This window comes from Halyomorpha halys, unplaced genomic scaffold (genome assembly GCF_000696795.3).
Source record: "Halyomorpha halys isolate HHAL.00 unplaced genomic scaffold, Hhal_1.1 Scaffold1030.1, whole genome shotgun sequence".
NCBI lineage: Eukaryota > Metazoa > Arthropoda > Insecta > Hemiptera > Pentatomidae > Halyomorpha > Halyomorpha halys.
In genome coordinates, this window is record NW_027113818.1 from 158,248 (window position 1) to 175,380 (window position 17,133).

Below are 17,133 nucleotides of genomic sequence, written 5' to 3' on the forward strand. Positions count from 1 at the left end.
TATAGAGATGGAGTATTATTTTATTCATTTCAGATTTCTTAGGATAGAAAACTCATTTTACATATTTTAACAAATAAGTGAAAGTAATAAAACCTTATTTTTCAATCATAGGCTAATTTAGATGTTGTTTAAATTGATATTGAGGATATTATTTCTTAAAAAGTATTTAGATTTTAAATAAAAAATAATAGGCATTTTATATGCTCATATTGGATTAACTTAGAATGATAATTGTAATAGAAATATGTGTTTATTATTATGTTTGGAATAAATCTATTATAGGATTAAAATTTAAAATAATTTAATAGCATAATCCTTTTAGTAATTATTGCACATATTATTCATATTCTTATTTTTTTTTTTGCCCATGAAATGTTGAGTTATTGTCTAGACATTGTACACCTCATATGAAATCATAAATTAACTAAGCAAGGGGATATTTAAGAATGTTGATAGAATGGGATATTTTTTATCTATCATAAGCCTCCTTCTAGTCAATTTTTAATAAAAATATTTTTTCCATTATTTTCTTTAGCATAAGAGCTTAAAATTTTGTTGTTTAATTTGATTTTTAAAAATCATTTGTAAAAAAGATTAAAAATTAATTTTTATTCATGAATATTAAAAACAATAATCCATTTTTACTCTCTCCCTACCCAATCTGTCTTACATTATTTTATTTTGATATATTACATGATATATATTTCATTATTTATCTTGAGTGGGAGGGGACTGTGGTGGGGGTAGTAGAGTGCGTGGTGTGGGCTCACTTTGCTAGCCCAGTTTCCTTATTGGGTGTTAAGTCAGGGTTTAAAGGATGTTGTGGGTTGGGATGGTTTTACCGTGAACATTTAATTTTTTTTGTGTGTAAATAGTTTTAAAATTACTGATAATACTTACAGGATTATCTTTATCATGGGTAAGAAATGTTGAATGCATTATAATCCAATTGGTTCTAGTTTGCTTCATTAACCAGTCTTCAACATCTGCACCTTTTTTTGTTTCTATTAACACCATTTACCACTTTTCTGAAGAATTGAACTAATCTTTCAATCTGCTTTGTGATTATGGCATCTTGGAAGTCAATAGTTTTGTAATTTATTGCTTAAAGAGAGCAAAATATAGTTGTCTGTTCTAAGACTATAAAATCTCTCTTAGTACCATAATTTAAATCTTACTGTTATAAATTAAAACTTAAGAATAGACTGCCAGGTTATCACAGTATTATTTTGGTTATTAATGTTTTATTTTACTCAAATACTAAAACAGAATTGTTGACTCAGTAGGTTTTTGAAATATGAAAACATTATTTGTTTTTAATGATTTGTTTATTGATATTTGTTGCATAGAAAGAAATTAGATCATTATTTATTATTGGACTTGTATTCTGAAAGCTTAAACTGAATGACTAAGATACTAGTGAGTCAGTAACCATTATGAGGTTCCTTAACTGTTTATCCTATCTAAAAATACCTATAGAGATATTGGTCATTCATCATCTCTCATTCAATATTTGAACAATAGAATTTTTTTTTTTTCAGATTACATTATTTGGAAATATATTTTTAATCTTATAGGATCATTTATATCTTGTTGGTATTCCCCCTTTCAGCCCAATGGCTTCTTAACCATCAAAGAAACCTATTGACATGGTTATGTTTAAATATTTTCCAGGGTAGTAAACTTAATTATCTTTAAACATGTATTTATAGCTTGAATTCTTAGATCTAATATTTCCTTTGTTATCTTACATCCCTAAACAATGTGTATAACTTTTATTTCTGATGATAGTAGATTCATTTTGTAACTCATGAAATTAACAGTCTCACAGAATAGGAACCCTTACATAAAAAGGGGGCTTTTGATGGCCAAGGCCCTTTAGGGAAAAATCCTAAGTTTTCATAATCTTGTTTTATAGATGAATGTATATTTAAATATCTTCTTTTTTATTGAAAACAAATAACTTTTATTTCTTATGATCAATTATCTTCAACTTACTGACAAAATATTATTCATATATTCATCAGAATGGCATCATGAGTATTAATGTTTTTCATAGGTAATTAGTGTAAAAATAGTAAATTTAATTGTAACAAGGTTGTCCAAGATTGCAAAGATATATTATAAGTTCCTGATAGAGTATTTATTGCTGACCGCACCCCTGACCATCTTCTTCTCATATTATTAGTTCCATTAGAGGTATTCTGAGCATGTGATGTGGAATGCTCTCCGATACATTAACCTATCTGTAGGTTAATGAGATTGAAGTATTAATAAATAGAAGTTAATTTGGCCACTAAATAAATAATCATACATACCTGTTACTGAATTTGAAAAGTAGAATTAAATATTTATATCAAATAACACTCCTGAAGATGTATAAAACAAATGTTTTCTGAAGCTCTACTCAATATAAACAATTAATATCTTTTTATATGTTTAATTATATCTATAATGTCAACTATAGAATATTGTTTTTCCTTGGCTTTTCCTAATTTTTATTTTTTCCTGGAAATATCTGTATGTTTGTAATTATAAGGCCAACTTAAAAATTGGTTTTTATTCAAACGGTACAAGTCATTGATATGCTGAAAGATAGTAATATTTTGTTTTTGTTGTATTTAGAGAAATGTTACTCTATTAAAATATATCTGTTTATTGTTTTCGAGATGATTGATTACTGGCTACAAGGTATTTCATGGATAATATATAGTTGGAAAATCAGTCAGTAAATTTTTTATTATTGTTTTGTATATCTCAATAGTTAAATTTAAGAACCTCGATAGTTATTATGTTATTATTACCTCATAATCAATGGCTGACATGGATTTGGTTTTGTAACTAAGTTTAACCTGTTGGATAGATAATTTCCCATTACAGGACACTCCATACTTATGTACAATAATATTTTACAAGTCCTGAAATAGTAAAAGTAATAATTTAAATATAAGAAGATGGTCAGATTTCCGGTCAAAAAGAGAACAAATAGTTTATAACTATTTATAAGAATAAAAAATAAGTAACAATGGCAAGAGTAAAAATTTTTAAAAAATATGTAAAATATACAGTTTAAAAAGTACAGGAGACGTATATAAAACAAAAACAATATGGGAAAGAAAAAAAGAAGAAGAAGAAGAAAGTAGAGATTAAATAAATTTCTTGAAAGAATAAATATAAATATAAATAATAATAATGTTAAATTACCGTATTGTTGTAATATTCTCAGTTTTTTTTTGTATCTTTTTAGCTCTCATGAAGCCCTGCAAAGTGGGGCGAAACATCGGACATTAAAATAGTTATAAACTATTTGTTCTCATTTTGACCACAACCCTGACCATCTTCTTATATTTAAATTTTTACGGTCAACTTTATATACATATATATAAAAGTAATAATGTTTAACTTTTTGTTTTGTATCCTTGAGCTTTGAGAAAACCTTTGACTAATTAATGCCTTTTAGGAGATAGATACTTATTGGAACATAAATTGTATTTTTTATTATTATTATTTATTTTGTTGAGTTTTACTGTTAACCATATTTATATGGTAGTTAGGGTACAGTAGCTATACCTTGGCAACTACTTCCTTAGTGATTTCATTATGCCCTTCCCAGCTGTGTCCATTCATATTTCAAGGACAATCACAAATTTGTTAAGATCCAAGAATTATAGTCAGTGTCTTGGATACATACAACATTAAATAATATGATTTCATAATTTTTATTGTAATCATTTTAAAACTGCAGCAGTTTCATTATAGATATGAGACTTATTCTTTAATTTGCTAACACATAGGCCTTATTTATGTATGTTGTAACTTAGCTGTATTAAATTTGTTCAATAAAAGTTTTTGGAATATGAAATGGTATTAAGTAAATGAATATCATTTTATCATATCCATCATCTATTTATTCTATTACAATTTTTAAAGTCTGTGATTATTCCACCATGCATTCTTTGGTGACAATATTATTTTCACTTCATATAAATCTTGGAACTACATTAGTCAATTTTCACTTCATATAAATCATAGAACTGTATTAGTCATGTTTTAATATTAACTTTTACCAGGAAATCAAAGATACGTTTTATTTTAACATCCTGTTAAAGGTTTTCCTGCTCTCTGTATAAAGTAAACTTATCCATTAAAAAATATTTTGTTAAAAAAGAATCAGAATTTTCAGAAATATTTAATATTTATTTTAAGATGTTGCCAGAATCTGGATGAAAATATTCAAATATTTAAATTATATTGAAACATCTTACTTACGGTCACCTGCACATACTCGTCTTAACCCCCTAAAAAATTGTTACATATATTAATTAACTCAGTTTAAAAATATTTATATTATTTTAAAAAAATTTATTGTCATTATTTTTTTTTTTTTATTTTAGAAACCATGAAGTTAATAATCGCTGTTTTTTGCCTGTATATTGGTTCAGTCTCATCCCAGGCTGAAAAACTTTTGCAGAATCCATGTGTTCTTAAACAAACATGCCATGAATGTATTCAAACTCCATCTTGTGCTTGGTGCAGTGATCCAGTAAATATATTTTTTGTTTCTTTTTTTCTATTTCATTGTAGTAGTAAGTACTTACTTTATTTGAGTTTTATTATAATCATGAACGTTTAATTATTGTTAAGTTGCTCAACTCTTATTTTGTGAGAATGCTGCTGAATTTAAAACAGATATTACATTACATATTAAACTGATTCCTAGTTTCAGCCAATTTTATAATTTGACTGATTTTTTTTTAAAGACTGCTCTGCTCATAATTAGTAAAGGTTTTTAAGACCAGAAAAAGGTCCCTTAAAATCATAGGATATTAGGGATGGAACAGGAAAACACATTCCTCTCTTATTTTTTGTGATCTTTATATATAAATATTTTAAGGTAAAATTAGAAAGACTATTGGAGGGCTGGAGTAGCGATTCTACACCCATTTGTGGTTTTAGCTAATTTAACAATTTTGCCCAATATAAGTATATTTTTTAAAATACTGCTCTACTTGCTATTAGTAGATGTTTTTTAGATAAGATAAGGGCCCCTCCAATCATGGGGTATTGTTGGAGGGACAGGAAGGGAAGATTCTCTCCAAGTATTTTTTGTGTTATGATGTTGAAATATTGTAATGTTATACATCAACCAATAAAACTCCTCTATTTGCTAGTACAGGAATATTATTTTTTCTTAGTACAATTTTTTTTTTTTTTGTCAATTATTTTATTAACAAAATGACTCAATTATTTTTTATATGTAGGATTTTCCACTCAAGTAGTGGGTTTCCTTAACCTAAATTTTGTATAGTTTTCTCCCAGATCACCCTACCCAAAGCCCATTCCTCTCTTAGTATTCTTCCATTTTATTATTCTAGTTTTTCTTAGTTTGTTGTGTGTTGTGTGTGACAGACCGTAGAGGTCCAAGGCCTTGCACGATGTACTTAAGAAATACATCACGCGTTTCTTGACGTGGTTTTCATAGGGTGGGTCCGTCACTCCCACGCCTTTTCTTAGTTTACCTCATCTATTGTCCATGATTATAAATCCCTTCGTATATAGTGTTAGTATTGGCAAATCCTTTGGTAATCTTCCTTTTGTCATTCTAAATGCCCTTACCTCTTCAGGGATTTTTCTTGGTTATTATCAATATAATTAATTATTATTAGTTATTAATTTACAATAGTTAAGATATTTAATCATTTTATTGATGCCTATTTATTTTTCAGCACTTTAAAGATAATAGCAAAAGATGCTTTCAACCAAATGAAGATTTGACAACTCCTTGTGATCCAAGTCACATTTATAATCCAGATAATGAGTATTCAGTTATACAAGCCAAGAAGCTTACAAAGCTGACCCAGATCAGTGGTAGCAGTGCTTCCGAATCTGGTTCATCAAGTAGCTTTAGCAGTAGTAGTAGCAGCAGCAGTAGCAGTAGCAGTAGTAGCGTCAGCAGCAGCAGTTCAAGCTCTTCTCACTATAACGACATTGTTCAAATTTCTCCTCAAGTTGTTAACTTAAAGTTACGAATGAGTATGTATTTGCTATTGTTTAACTAATTGTGTAATTTTTAGTTGTTATTCTTCTTTGACTATTTTTTATTTTATTTGGAAAAAAAAGGAATCCTAATGTATCAATTACTGTTTCTTATATATCTTATATGCTCTAAATGAATTTTTTAACTGACAGTATTTCATGAAATGTCAGTTTTTATTTACAAGAATAGCTTTTATAATTGAATAGAATTAATTTTTAAAAAATAAAAATTTTATCTGAATAGTACATCTATCAAAATTAACATATTAAATTTTTAAAAAAATGTCATAATTTTTTTATTTAATGAGGGCACAATAATTAGTATTAAATGAGGGTATTTGTCCCCAGAAATTGCTTCATCCATGAATATATAATCCTTAGTTGGGTAGATTATCGTATTATTTTTCAACCTTAAAGTAATAATTATTCAAGGGTTCTGGAAGGAGTAACAGATAATAAGATAGATACAAATGAAAGCTTAGCTGCTTAGAAAATGAGAAATATACATAACTGAGATGTATAATTAAATTTGAAATATATTGAAATCTTAATTATTTATTTAGAAAAATTATTGGTTGATATACCTAGTGTTTGTTCAATAACATTCAAAAGTTAGTTATATAAAAAATAATTAATTTTGGTGGTCTTGGAACTGGCCAACAGAAGGAAAACATTTGGAAATGAAATAATGTATTAAAATTTTATTAATAATGATAATTAGTTCACTCTCATAGCTTGAGGCATCAAATATTAGTTCCAGAATAATAATGATAATTAGAATAGGACTGCCATTTACTAAGTCTATTCTATCAGGATTTTTATTAATATTATAACAGGAGAGTATGAAATAACAAGAGTTTCTCAATTGGACCAGCATTGTCAGGATGGTTAAGTTCTTCTAACTTCTTATTCTACTATAACAATATAAAAATTTTCCTGCTTGAATCGACTGGCGTTATTCTACCCACCACCCCCCATTTCTCGCTTGCGTCACAAATTCAATGGACTCCTGTAAAAAATTATATTTTTTTCTTGAGTTGTAGAATGTTGGAAAAGAAATTTTACTTTATAAAATATTAAATCACTTAGGCTGATTCCAAATTTGGCCAGTTTCCGTTCTGTTGAGATAGTCATGTGTTTTGGGAGCATAACCCCAAATGTCTGATTTTTTTAGTGTTTTATGATGTTACAAAGTTATAATTTTGTTGAGAACCTTTTAAGTTCTTAAGTCATTTAACCGTTAAGTGACTCCAGAGATTTCCCTCTGTCACCAAGACACTTAAGCCTAATCTGTCTTCCAGTTTAAAATTTGAATGTGAATTGAGTTGGTATTAGAAAAGTGCCTTTTGATAATTGTCATCTTTTTTATTTCTGTAAAGTTAATTGATTGTAGAAACTCCATAAATCAAGTAAATATAACAAACATTTAAGCTAATATCATAATTGGTTCAGAGTTAGTTATATTTATCGGTATTTTTTTACATATTTATTTGTTATTATTATCTTCAATTTTTCTGTAAAACTGATAAATTTGAAAAACCCTGAAAGTCAAGCAATTTAAATACCACAGTGAATCTTATGTCTTGATTGTTTACATAGAAGATTCAGTCATAATTTCATTACTATTTAAAAAAAAGTTGTGTAAGTTATAAAATAAAATAAACAACTATTAGATGAGAAAGAAACAGTTTAAGTATGGAAAGCAAGTCTGAAATGTAGGTAAGTATTAAATAAATAAGTAGAATTTTATATTTTTCTTTAGGAAACAAAATGTATAGAAGCTGTTTTTTTTTTTTGTTTTTTTTTTTTTGTGTTCCTTGAAACTGATTTGGCCTCTGAAGTTGTATTGTAATGTCTTATTTTTATAATTTCAAAATTTTAGTATTAATGCACTTTATGTTTTCTATGTTCAGATGAAGCAAAAAGGATCAGTGTGGACTATTCACAAGCTGTTGCGTATCCTGTGGATCTTTATTATCTTATGGATCTTTCAAAATCCATGAACGATGATAAAGATAAGCTCTCTTCACTCGGTAATTTGTTAGCTGAAACAATGAAAAATATGACTTCAAATTTTAGGCTTGGATTTGGCTCTTTTGTGGATAAAGTAGTTATGCCATATGTTTCAATACTACCTCAAAAGTAAGATTTATTCTTATTCTACACATTTTATGAAATATATTTTCTTTTGTAGTTTTATATTTTTAATTTTCCATGATTTATTTGGATAAATATGAGGTATATGTTTTTATGTTTTATATAGAGGTGTCCAATGAGAAGGGGTAAGTTTTAAATATATATAATTAGGACTCAGAAATATTTTTTTAATTCGAAGAGTTAACCTGGAAAATAAAATAAATAAAGTCTGCTTTAAAATTAAGCTCTTAGATATCACCATGTGAAATTTTTTAAATGATTTTTTTTTAGGCCTTTTTACGGTTCCAAAACACATAATATTTTTCCTATATCTTCATTAATGAGTATATGATCAGCCATGATTTTGGAACCAAATAATGGATGATGTCGAGTTTCGAAAATTGTCTTTGAGTGACGATCAGTTTGTAAAAATTTTTCTTAAAATCAGAATGGAAAATCTAAATGCTCGACCATTGAAGTTCTCTGTTGACAAAGGATGTTCAAATGGTTCTGCAAACTTTATCTATTATAAAACAATTTAGAAAGTTTTGTAAGAAACAGAATGCATATCAAGGATTCTAGAAATGCTATTTCCAATAAAAAAAAGTTTTTGCCACTGACTACCCATAAATTATATTTGGAACATAAGCTTACAATAGTGTAATCTTGATTGTCTGATGTTTGTTAATCTGGTAAGTTTGTTACTCCTAAAGGTGATATTTTGACTGGCTATAGTGGGGGTAGAATATAGATTGTTTTCCTGTTGCAACATTTCCGTTGGTCATCATTTAATAATTATCATGTTTTCTTAATAAATAATCCTATTTTAGATTGTTTAAATGGGGCTTACAGCAGTTCAGAATATTTGATAAACTGACAAGATTTTGGTCCCATATTGTTGGATTAGCAAGATTAACTTTTTTTTTATTAGTGTAGTTGATAATTTTTTAATCAATACATATAAAATGGTTAGAAAGTATGTATTTTCTAGTTAATTTGTTCTTGATCTGATCTACAGGGATTTATTACATTGGTCAATTAATTGAGCCAAAAGGATTTTTATTTATATATAAAAAATCTTGGAAATTTCATCTATGGATCTCCTACAATATTGGAATTAACTAATCAACCTTGGGCAAGATTTAAGAATTTGGGCTCAAAACGTACCCTATTTTTAGACTGCTGACAAAGAATGAAGAACTCTAGTGGTCAGATTATGCTTATTATAAGGCACTCATTAGGATCAAGGAGAAAATACTACAGAACAAGGATAGTTATGATAAATTACTGCTCATCCTAGCTACATGTGCCTGTCCAGTGGGCCTAGGTTCTCTCACACCGACTTCTTGTTAGTACAGAAAGTCCAAGTTTCACTCCAAGATACAGTAGAGCAGAGCATAAGTGAAGCCTGATTATAAAGGAAACAATAGCTAGTTATCAGGCTCTATAAAATTGTCAGCTATTGGTGTAATAGAGTATTCTCATTGATTACAGACCATAAACTGTTGGTAACTATTTCTAATCCAACCAACACCTTGCCTTCACTCAGATTTAAGTTAATTCAGAAGTAAACCTTGTTCATTCTAGGTTTCAACCATGACATTAAATACAAGTCAATAGGTTAAAGTGGCGATGCAGATGGTTTTCTGATAAATGTATTTATTTGATAAAGAATATCAAGATGTGATTATTCACCTGGATTTGATTTATGGAAGAGTGAGTTGTATTAGATTCTAAGGATGTTACAGAAAGATCTATTGAAAAGGAAAGGCCATAAAATGGTTTTAAGTTCCAACACTGAGGGAGAGAACTGATGGCTGATGAGGTATCTCTGTCTTCTCAGTGTGGTAACATACCTGTCTGCCAACCCAAAGGTTGCAAGTTCAAGTCCCCGGCCCTATCTGGGATTTTTTTAGCATATAATTATACAATACTCACTCAAAGCCAAGAGAAGTCTGAGATGAGACATATGAAAATGGAGAATGTTGTTATTTACAATAAAATATATTATGTACTTATTTGTTAGCCATAAATTATAAACTGAGTTATATTAGCTAGGTTTGAAATTTTATCAAAGCCTTAGCTTTTTGTGTTAGAGAAATATAACCAGTCGATAATATAATATAATGTTTCTAGTCACATACTGTTTATTTATTATTGATAGTTTTATATTTATATTTGTTTTTATTGTATTGTCAGGTTTATGTTTTCTTTAGATAGTGAACAATTATGCATATTGGTCATCTTTTTATTATTGTTTTTTTGCTGTTTTTTTTTCTCTTAGATTGATTGAGCCGTGTGATGAATGCGTGGCACCTTACGGGTTCATGAACCACATGCCATTAAATAGAGACACAAAAATGTTTTCTGTAAGTCAATAAGAAACCAAATAGTATGCACTCCCTCCTACTATTTTCTGCTAAATTGGACCTCGCCTCTATATATAAATTTTCTTTTCATTTATGTGTAAATATGTTACATGTTTCATGGCGTACATATATGTTTATAGCTTTAATTCATTTCTTCATCTACATATTAAATTTACAAAAAAAAAGAAAAAAAAATAAGAAAAAATATTGTCTCAATATTTATTAAATCTTATTATGGTACATCAGTCATTTAGCTTAGTTTATTTTAAAAATATTAATTTTCATCTTAGAAGATTATTAGTTGATCAAATATAATTAATCGTAGAAAGGTGGTTCGGGTGGTGTTGTAGGAAGGTACACAAAGTCAGAGAAAAAAATATTTATTAGTTACCGACTTTTCCCACTTTGTGGGGCGAAGTGTTGATTATATATACTAATAAATAGTTGTTTTTTTTGTCTACCTTTCTTGACCACCACTCAGAACATCTTCCTGCAATTAATATTAATATGTCATTATTTTGGTTATTTACACAGTTTCGTTTTGATGACTACTCTAGGAGATTAACTCTAAATGAATTTGTTTATCATCCAACCACATGTTGAATAATAGAATAATTATGAAGGAGATGGTCATGGTGTGGTAAAAAAAGAACAAAAAATATTTAACAAGTATTTATTTGCCGACGTTTTGCCCCACTCTGCAGAGCTTCATCTGGGCTGTCAAGAACAGCGAGCGGGTTACTGGCAACTGGGGTTACTGGCAACGTTAATATTCTTAGTCTTGGCCCCCATTTTGCAACCTTTATTTCTAACTCTACTTAACTCATCTCCTAACTTATCACTGACCTTGAATATACAGATACAACCTGTTTGATATCACTGAGGAGAACAAAGAACTATACCGCATCTGCATTAACAATGTGATATCCCCCATTCCAACCCTCCCTTCTTGACCCCTTATTTTTTAAAGATCTATTCCTTACCCTATCCTTACTTAAATTCAATGACCATATTATTGTTACAAGAGATGATAAAGGAAATATGACTTTCATCTTAGATAAAACAGAATATAATGAAAAAATTACTCAACTCCTATCCAACCTATCTACCTTCCACCTGTGATACCACCCCCATCTACTATAAAATTATTTCTTACAATTCTTTAGCTCCTCATTTGTGCAGATTACCCAAAATCCACAAACCTGGTAACCTCCTTCACCCCATCATTTCCATTATTAATGCTCCATCCTCTGAACTTAGTCTATTCCTCCTCCCATCTCTTATGTTCCTCAGCCATGACAAACTTTATGACATCAATTACTCTCTTTCCAACTCTGGGAATTCTGAATTCCCGCTTACTTCATTTGTATGCTGTCACTAGTTCACTGTTTTTCACTTGACATCTCTGATGAAGCCCTGCACCCCGCACCCCTGGCCATTCCTAGTTTTGAAAATTATGGTCAATAATTTATACATATGATAAAATAAATATGTTTCCAATTATCTCCCAAATTGAATACAAAGTTATATTGTGATGACAATTTAGATGAACCTTGAGATATAAAATTATACATAAAGATCATCTTGGAAGATCTTAATCTCCACAAGAATCATTGTTTTCTAAATTCACAACCCTTTTAAAACCATGAAAAATGAGTGAACCAGATGGAATTTTGAATCATCCCACTCCACCTTCCTGGCCATTTTGCTCATTCTACCATATTGTTTATGTTTATCATAAAATAAATTTTATCAAACCCAGGAAAACTGAAAAGACTTATCATCTGGCATTATATTGTTCTTTGCCCTTAAAAATATTCTTTAAATTGATTTTGTAACTGCATTAAAATTTCTTAAAGAATTTATAAATAACAAAATTTGTTAAATTGCCATTGATAGGTTTATTTTACTATGAGAAGTTTAAGCTAATTTTGCATGCTATTAAAACTGATCACTTAAAATAGTTTGCTTTGTGTTAAGTTCAGTGTCAGTCACAATACTGCTAAATATGAACTGTGTAAACAACCCATCTTTTGATGAATTATCACAAGTAATCATTATCAATGAATACTTTTACAATAATTAGTAATATGAAGTTGATTATTATTGTTAATATTTCAAATATATTTTATTATTATGATATAATGAATATTGAGACACGATTGCATCATGTTATTAATTATCTTCGAAGTTGGTTTTATTCAGTGGTGTATTTTATGTTACATTTGTAGCTTTGTATTATACATTGGGCTGTGATAATGCTGCCTTCACTTTTTTTTCTTTTTTTTTTCCTTATCTTCATGTTGAAATGCAAAAATGTCCTGTTCAATGTCTTTAACTTTCGATTTCTATTCTTGTACTGCGCAGTTTGAAAGAACCATGCCCAAGATGTGAACCTCCTTATGGTTATCAAAATGTTATGTCACTTAGCACAGACACCGATAGATTCGCTGTAAGTTTTATTGAAAAAATTGAGGAAGAAAGTGTGAGAACCCTTGTATTTTCTAGCTTGGAGCTTCCCTTCCCCACTTTCCTTTGTATTATGATTCCCATTAAAGTTTTGGAAATAACATGAAATATATTTTTTGAATAGGTATCTTCTCACTTACAGAGAATTTAGATTTGGCCAGCAGTAACATTATTAGTAACATCATAAGAGGTAGTTGATAGTGAATTTCGTTTCCTTTCCATATTAATCTGTTGAGTTGTACATACAAGCCTGCATGTTGATTGTATTTGTAATTAACGATTTGCATTCCATAAACCCACTAACAGCCTGCTCATTGCTGGTAAAGTCATGTCAATAACCTAATTATATGTTCGTATTGTGATGCATAATAATTTGTGAAAATTATTAACCAGCATGAAATATTAACAATTCTATAATTTTAGTTATTTATAATTTTATAGTACCTGTAGAAATATTTCTTTTTAGCAATCTTATCACAGGAGAACTTATAAATTATTTTATTTGTTAAAGATATACACTATAATTGAAAATCATTCACATCAAGGAATAATTTAATTTATAATTTTGCTAAAAGGTATGTTCATTTGTTGGGAAATGCTAGTATGATTCATGTTAGATGACTTAAAGTTGAAGTAAAACAAAATACAGATTTAGTTGGAATTTACTCATCAATCAGTGAGGTTCATGGAGGATATGGCTCCAGGTGAGTGGAGAAAATAACTATTTAGAAAAAAAAGGGGAATATTGAGTGGCATTAACTCAATTAAAAGGAAAGTTTTATGAAGAGTGTCATCATTAATTAAAATAAGGCACAAGTGTACACCCTGCTAGAGAAACAAATCTTAACGTTAAAGTTCTGTTTCCTTTTCCATTTCGGTTGAAAATAAATAATAAATTTTTTCCTTTAATTTTTCAATATGTTCAAATTTTGATTTTTATAGTTTATTAGGCCTTTACCATATGACTTTGTGTTAATATTTATTTAAGTTGTTCTCTTCTATTAAACCATATCTACAATTTATTTAGTAGATAAATATGATAATACAAATGAATAGGAATCAAACATTCATAATACTCTAATAATTAAAATGAATTATCATTAGCTAGTCTATTGTAAAAGTTATATTTTTCTCTTTTTCTTATTAATACTTTTTTATGATTAGTTTCATATTTAAAGGTTTATACAAATATTTTCTACAGGTACATAGACACTAATATTGTAATCTAATAAGTTTTAATAGTTTATTTTACAGTAAAACTTCCAAATTTTTTTTTAATGATTTTATTGTATAATATTAATATTTCAGGATTTATGCAAATTGTGGAAATACCTGTTCTTATATTGCACCATTAACTAATACAGAGTTTTCAAGTTCAGATAGTTTTTTAGAATAAATTAATGTGTGAAGATATATATTTTTATACCAAAAATTCTTTTTTTATTATTATTTTATCTCTTTATTTGTACTATTTGTTTGATAGTTAAACCATTGGCTGCTAATTTTTATCCACTTGAAAGATATAAAAATTCCCAAAGGGTTTTTATCATAAAAGTTATTTCTTATTAAATAAATAAACACAGGTTTAAACTTTTAAAAAATTGTTTGTTTCTAGTTATTCCGCTATGATTCTCAACAGACAAAATAATGTACCATTTTTGTTCATAAATATTCTAGCAGCCAACATTCTTGAGTTGTTTTAGTGGTTCATTTTATGCTTCCATTTTTTATTGCTTTGTATAACATGCATTATTATTAGAACAGATTTCCCATTTCCAACAAAGTCTTATCCAACTGTAGTTTTATGTGTAAATGATTATCTTCTTGATAACCATATGTTTGGACATGTTTTACTGTGTATAAACAAGTTTTGTATTAAATGCTTCTTTAATTATAATTCATATTATAAACCTCAAGGAAATAACTTAATATTTATATTAGGTTGAAGTAGAAAAAGCTAACGTTTCTGGTAACCTTGATGCACCAGAAGGAGGATTTGATGCCATTATGCAGGCAATTGTTTGTAGAGAGAAAATTGGTTGGAGAGAAAAAGCTAGAAGGCTGCTTGTTTTCTCAACCGATGCTGGATTTCATTATGCTGGTGATGGAAAGGTGAGATTATTTTAATAAAATAATATGAGGTCTGTCCAGAAAGTAACAGACGCTTTGAAATAAATAATTCACAAATTGAAAAACTCTAAGTTTATTATATACATTTGAAAGGTACACTCTTAAGCCATTTTTCTACATAATCGCCATTCAAATTGAGATATTTATCATAGAGCACAATTTTTCGATACCCTCTCTGTAGAAATCTGCTGCCTGCGATTTCAACCACTGGTTTACACTGGCATGCAGTTCAGTGTCAGTATCAAAGCGTTTACTGGGCCATTTTTTCATCACTAGGAAGAGGTGGTAACTTGGTGCCAAATCTGGGCTCTATGGCGGATGGTCAAACACCCACCTCACCTCCCTTCCAAAACCATTGTTGCTCCACGTTCAAGAAAATCAACGAGAAGCACTCCCTTAGAGTCCAAAAACACAGTAGCCATGACCTTCCTCGCTGACAGCGTTTGAAAACACTTTTGTGGTTTCTTGGGAGAATGTGTTTGCACCCATTTCATCGACTGCTGTTTTGTTTCACAGTTGACATGTTTCACCCAAGTCTCGTCCCCAGTTACGATAGGATCCAAAACTGCATTACCATTTGTGCTGTAATCTTGGAGAAAGGTCAGTTCTGCAGCCATTTTTTGTTTCTTATGGTCTTCTGTTAAGATTTTCGGTACCCACCGAGCACAAAATTTTAACAAATTTTGTCATTGATTTGCATTGCCAGGTCATCAGTCACAAGGCTAGGCCTACCACTGAGGTTCTTGTCATGAACACTGGTACGGTCATTTTTAAAATCAATGCACCTTACCTCACTCAGCTTTCACTCATTATCCCCTACCTGTAAACATCACAAAGCTGACGATAAATTTCAATTGGCCTGTTGTTTCGAGCCAACAAGAACCAAATCACAGACCGCACTTCACAACGTGCAAGATTTTCTATTGCAGATCACATTTTGACGACTCATCGAGAGCAAAGTGAGGAACACACAGTCCTTACGCTACAACAGCTGGATGTGTACTGAATGTAGGAACATTCGGACATAAAGATGGTGGCTCTATTCCCACCCATCACCACAATAGGCCAAAATGTCTGTTATTTTCTGGACAGCCCTCATAATTAACTACCAAATAAAGGTTTTATATGAAAATTTAGTTAAGAATGGTATATGCCTGGTATATTAAAGCACCTTTTTGTGATTCGAAATGTCACTTTATAGAATCGATTTTTCACATTTTTTTTTTATTTTCTCAATAACAACTCTAAAGATTTTGATTAAACTCACTGTGTCAATGTAGAATTAATTAGTCTTTTATATTAGCTAAATTTTTACCTTATGAAAATAGTCTGGCAGAGCTAAACAAATTTTCAAAAAGTTTCCTCTAAAGCACCTTTAATTTTGTTTTTTTGTAGCAAATAAACACTTCTCAATAACAATATATAAATATAAAATATTAAAGAACTTATGAATGAAATATGGGGAAAAAAGGAACAATAGAAATATCCAATTCTAATGGGATAGCCAAGATCGCCTAATCTTTCCAGATTGCATTACAGCTTCGTTAACTTTTGTTAAATTATAGTATTCTTGGCAGGAATGAAATTTATATTCATTATTCCCACCTTTGTGTATTCATTCTAAAATACGAATTTTTATAGCAACAGTAAAATAAAAAAATTTTATTTATAATTTTCGCCTTTCCTGGTCTTACAATTTTTTTTCTGAAAATCACAAATATAGCAATAACCTCAACACAAGCCAACCAGTCTACACAAAATTTGGAGATGTATGTTGGGTGGTATGTGAAAGTTGTGTGATGGGTGCATCGCACCATATTTTTAATTAAATGCACCTTGAATGAGGAGAAGATGGTTGGGGGTGCGGTCAATGAAAAACACAAATAAGTACGATTAACTTATTTTAATGTGCCAACGTTTCGGCTAGAGTTTCTAGCCTTCTTCAGGGCTAAAAACAGAACAAGATAACAACCACAGTAAGTATAGAAAAATA

General features: G+C 29.3%; 1 protein-coding gene across 2 annotated transcripts in view; it reads left to right on the plus strand.

The window, feature by feature from the left end:
• The first annotated feature begins 759 nt into the window (after positions 1-759).
• mys (myospheroid) overlaps positions 760-17,133 on the plus strand; it is a 39,283-nt gene continuing 22,909 nt past the window's right edge. The window contains exons 1-6 of one of the 2 annotated variants that reach the window (XM_014432139.2): positions 760-919; positions 4,395-4,543; positions 5,727-6,033; positions 7,950-8,178; positions 10,457-10,541; positions 14,952-15,122. In XM_014432139.2, coding sequence (XP_014287625.1) covers positions 916-919; positions 4,395-4,543; positions 5,727-6,033; positions 7,950-8,178; positions 10,457-10,541; positions 14,952-15,122 — 945 coding nt within the window. In that variant the 5' untranslated portion in view covers positions 760-915. Of the gene's footprint in view, positions 920-4,394; positions 4,544-5,726; positions 6,034-7,949; positions 8,179-10,456; positions 10,542-12,908; positions 12,994-14,951; positions 15,123-17,133 lie in introns of both variants that reach the window. The other variant, XM_014432137.2, reaches the window with a different exon arrangement.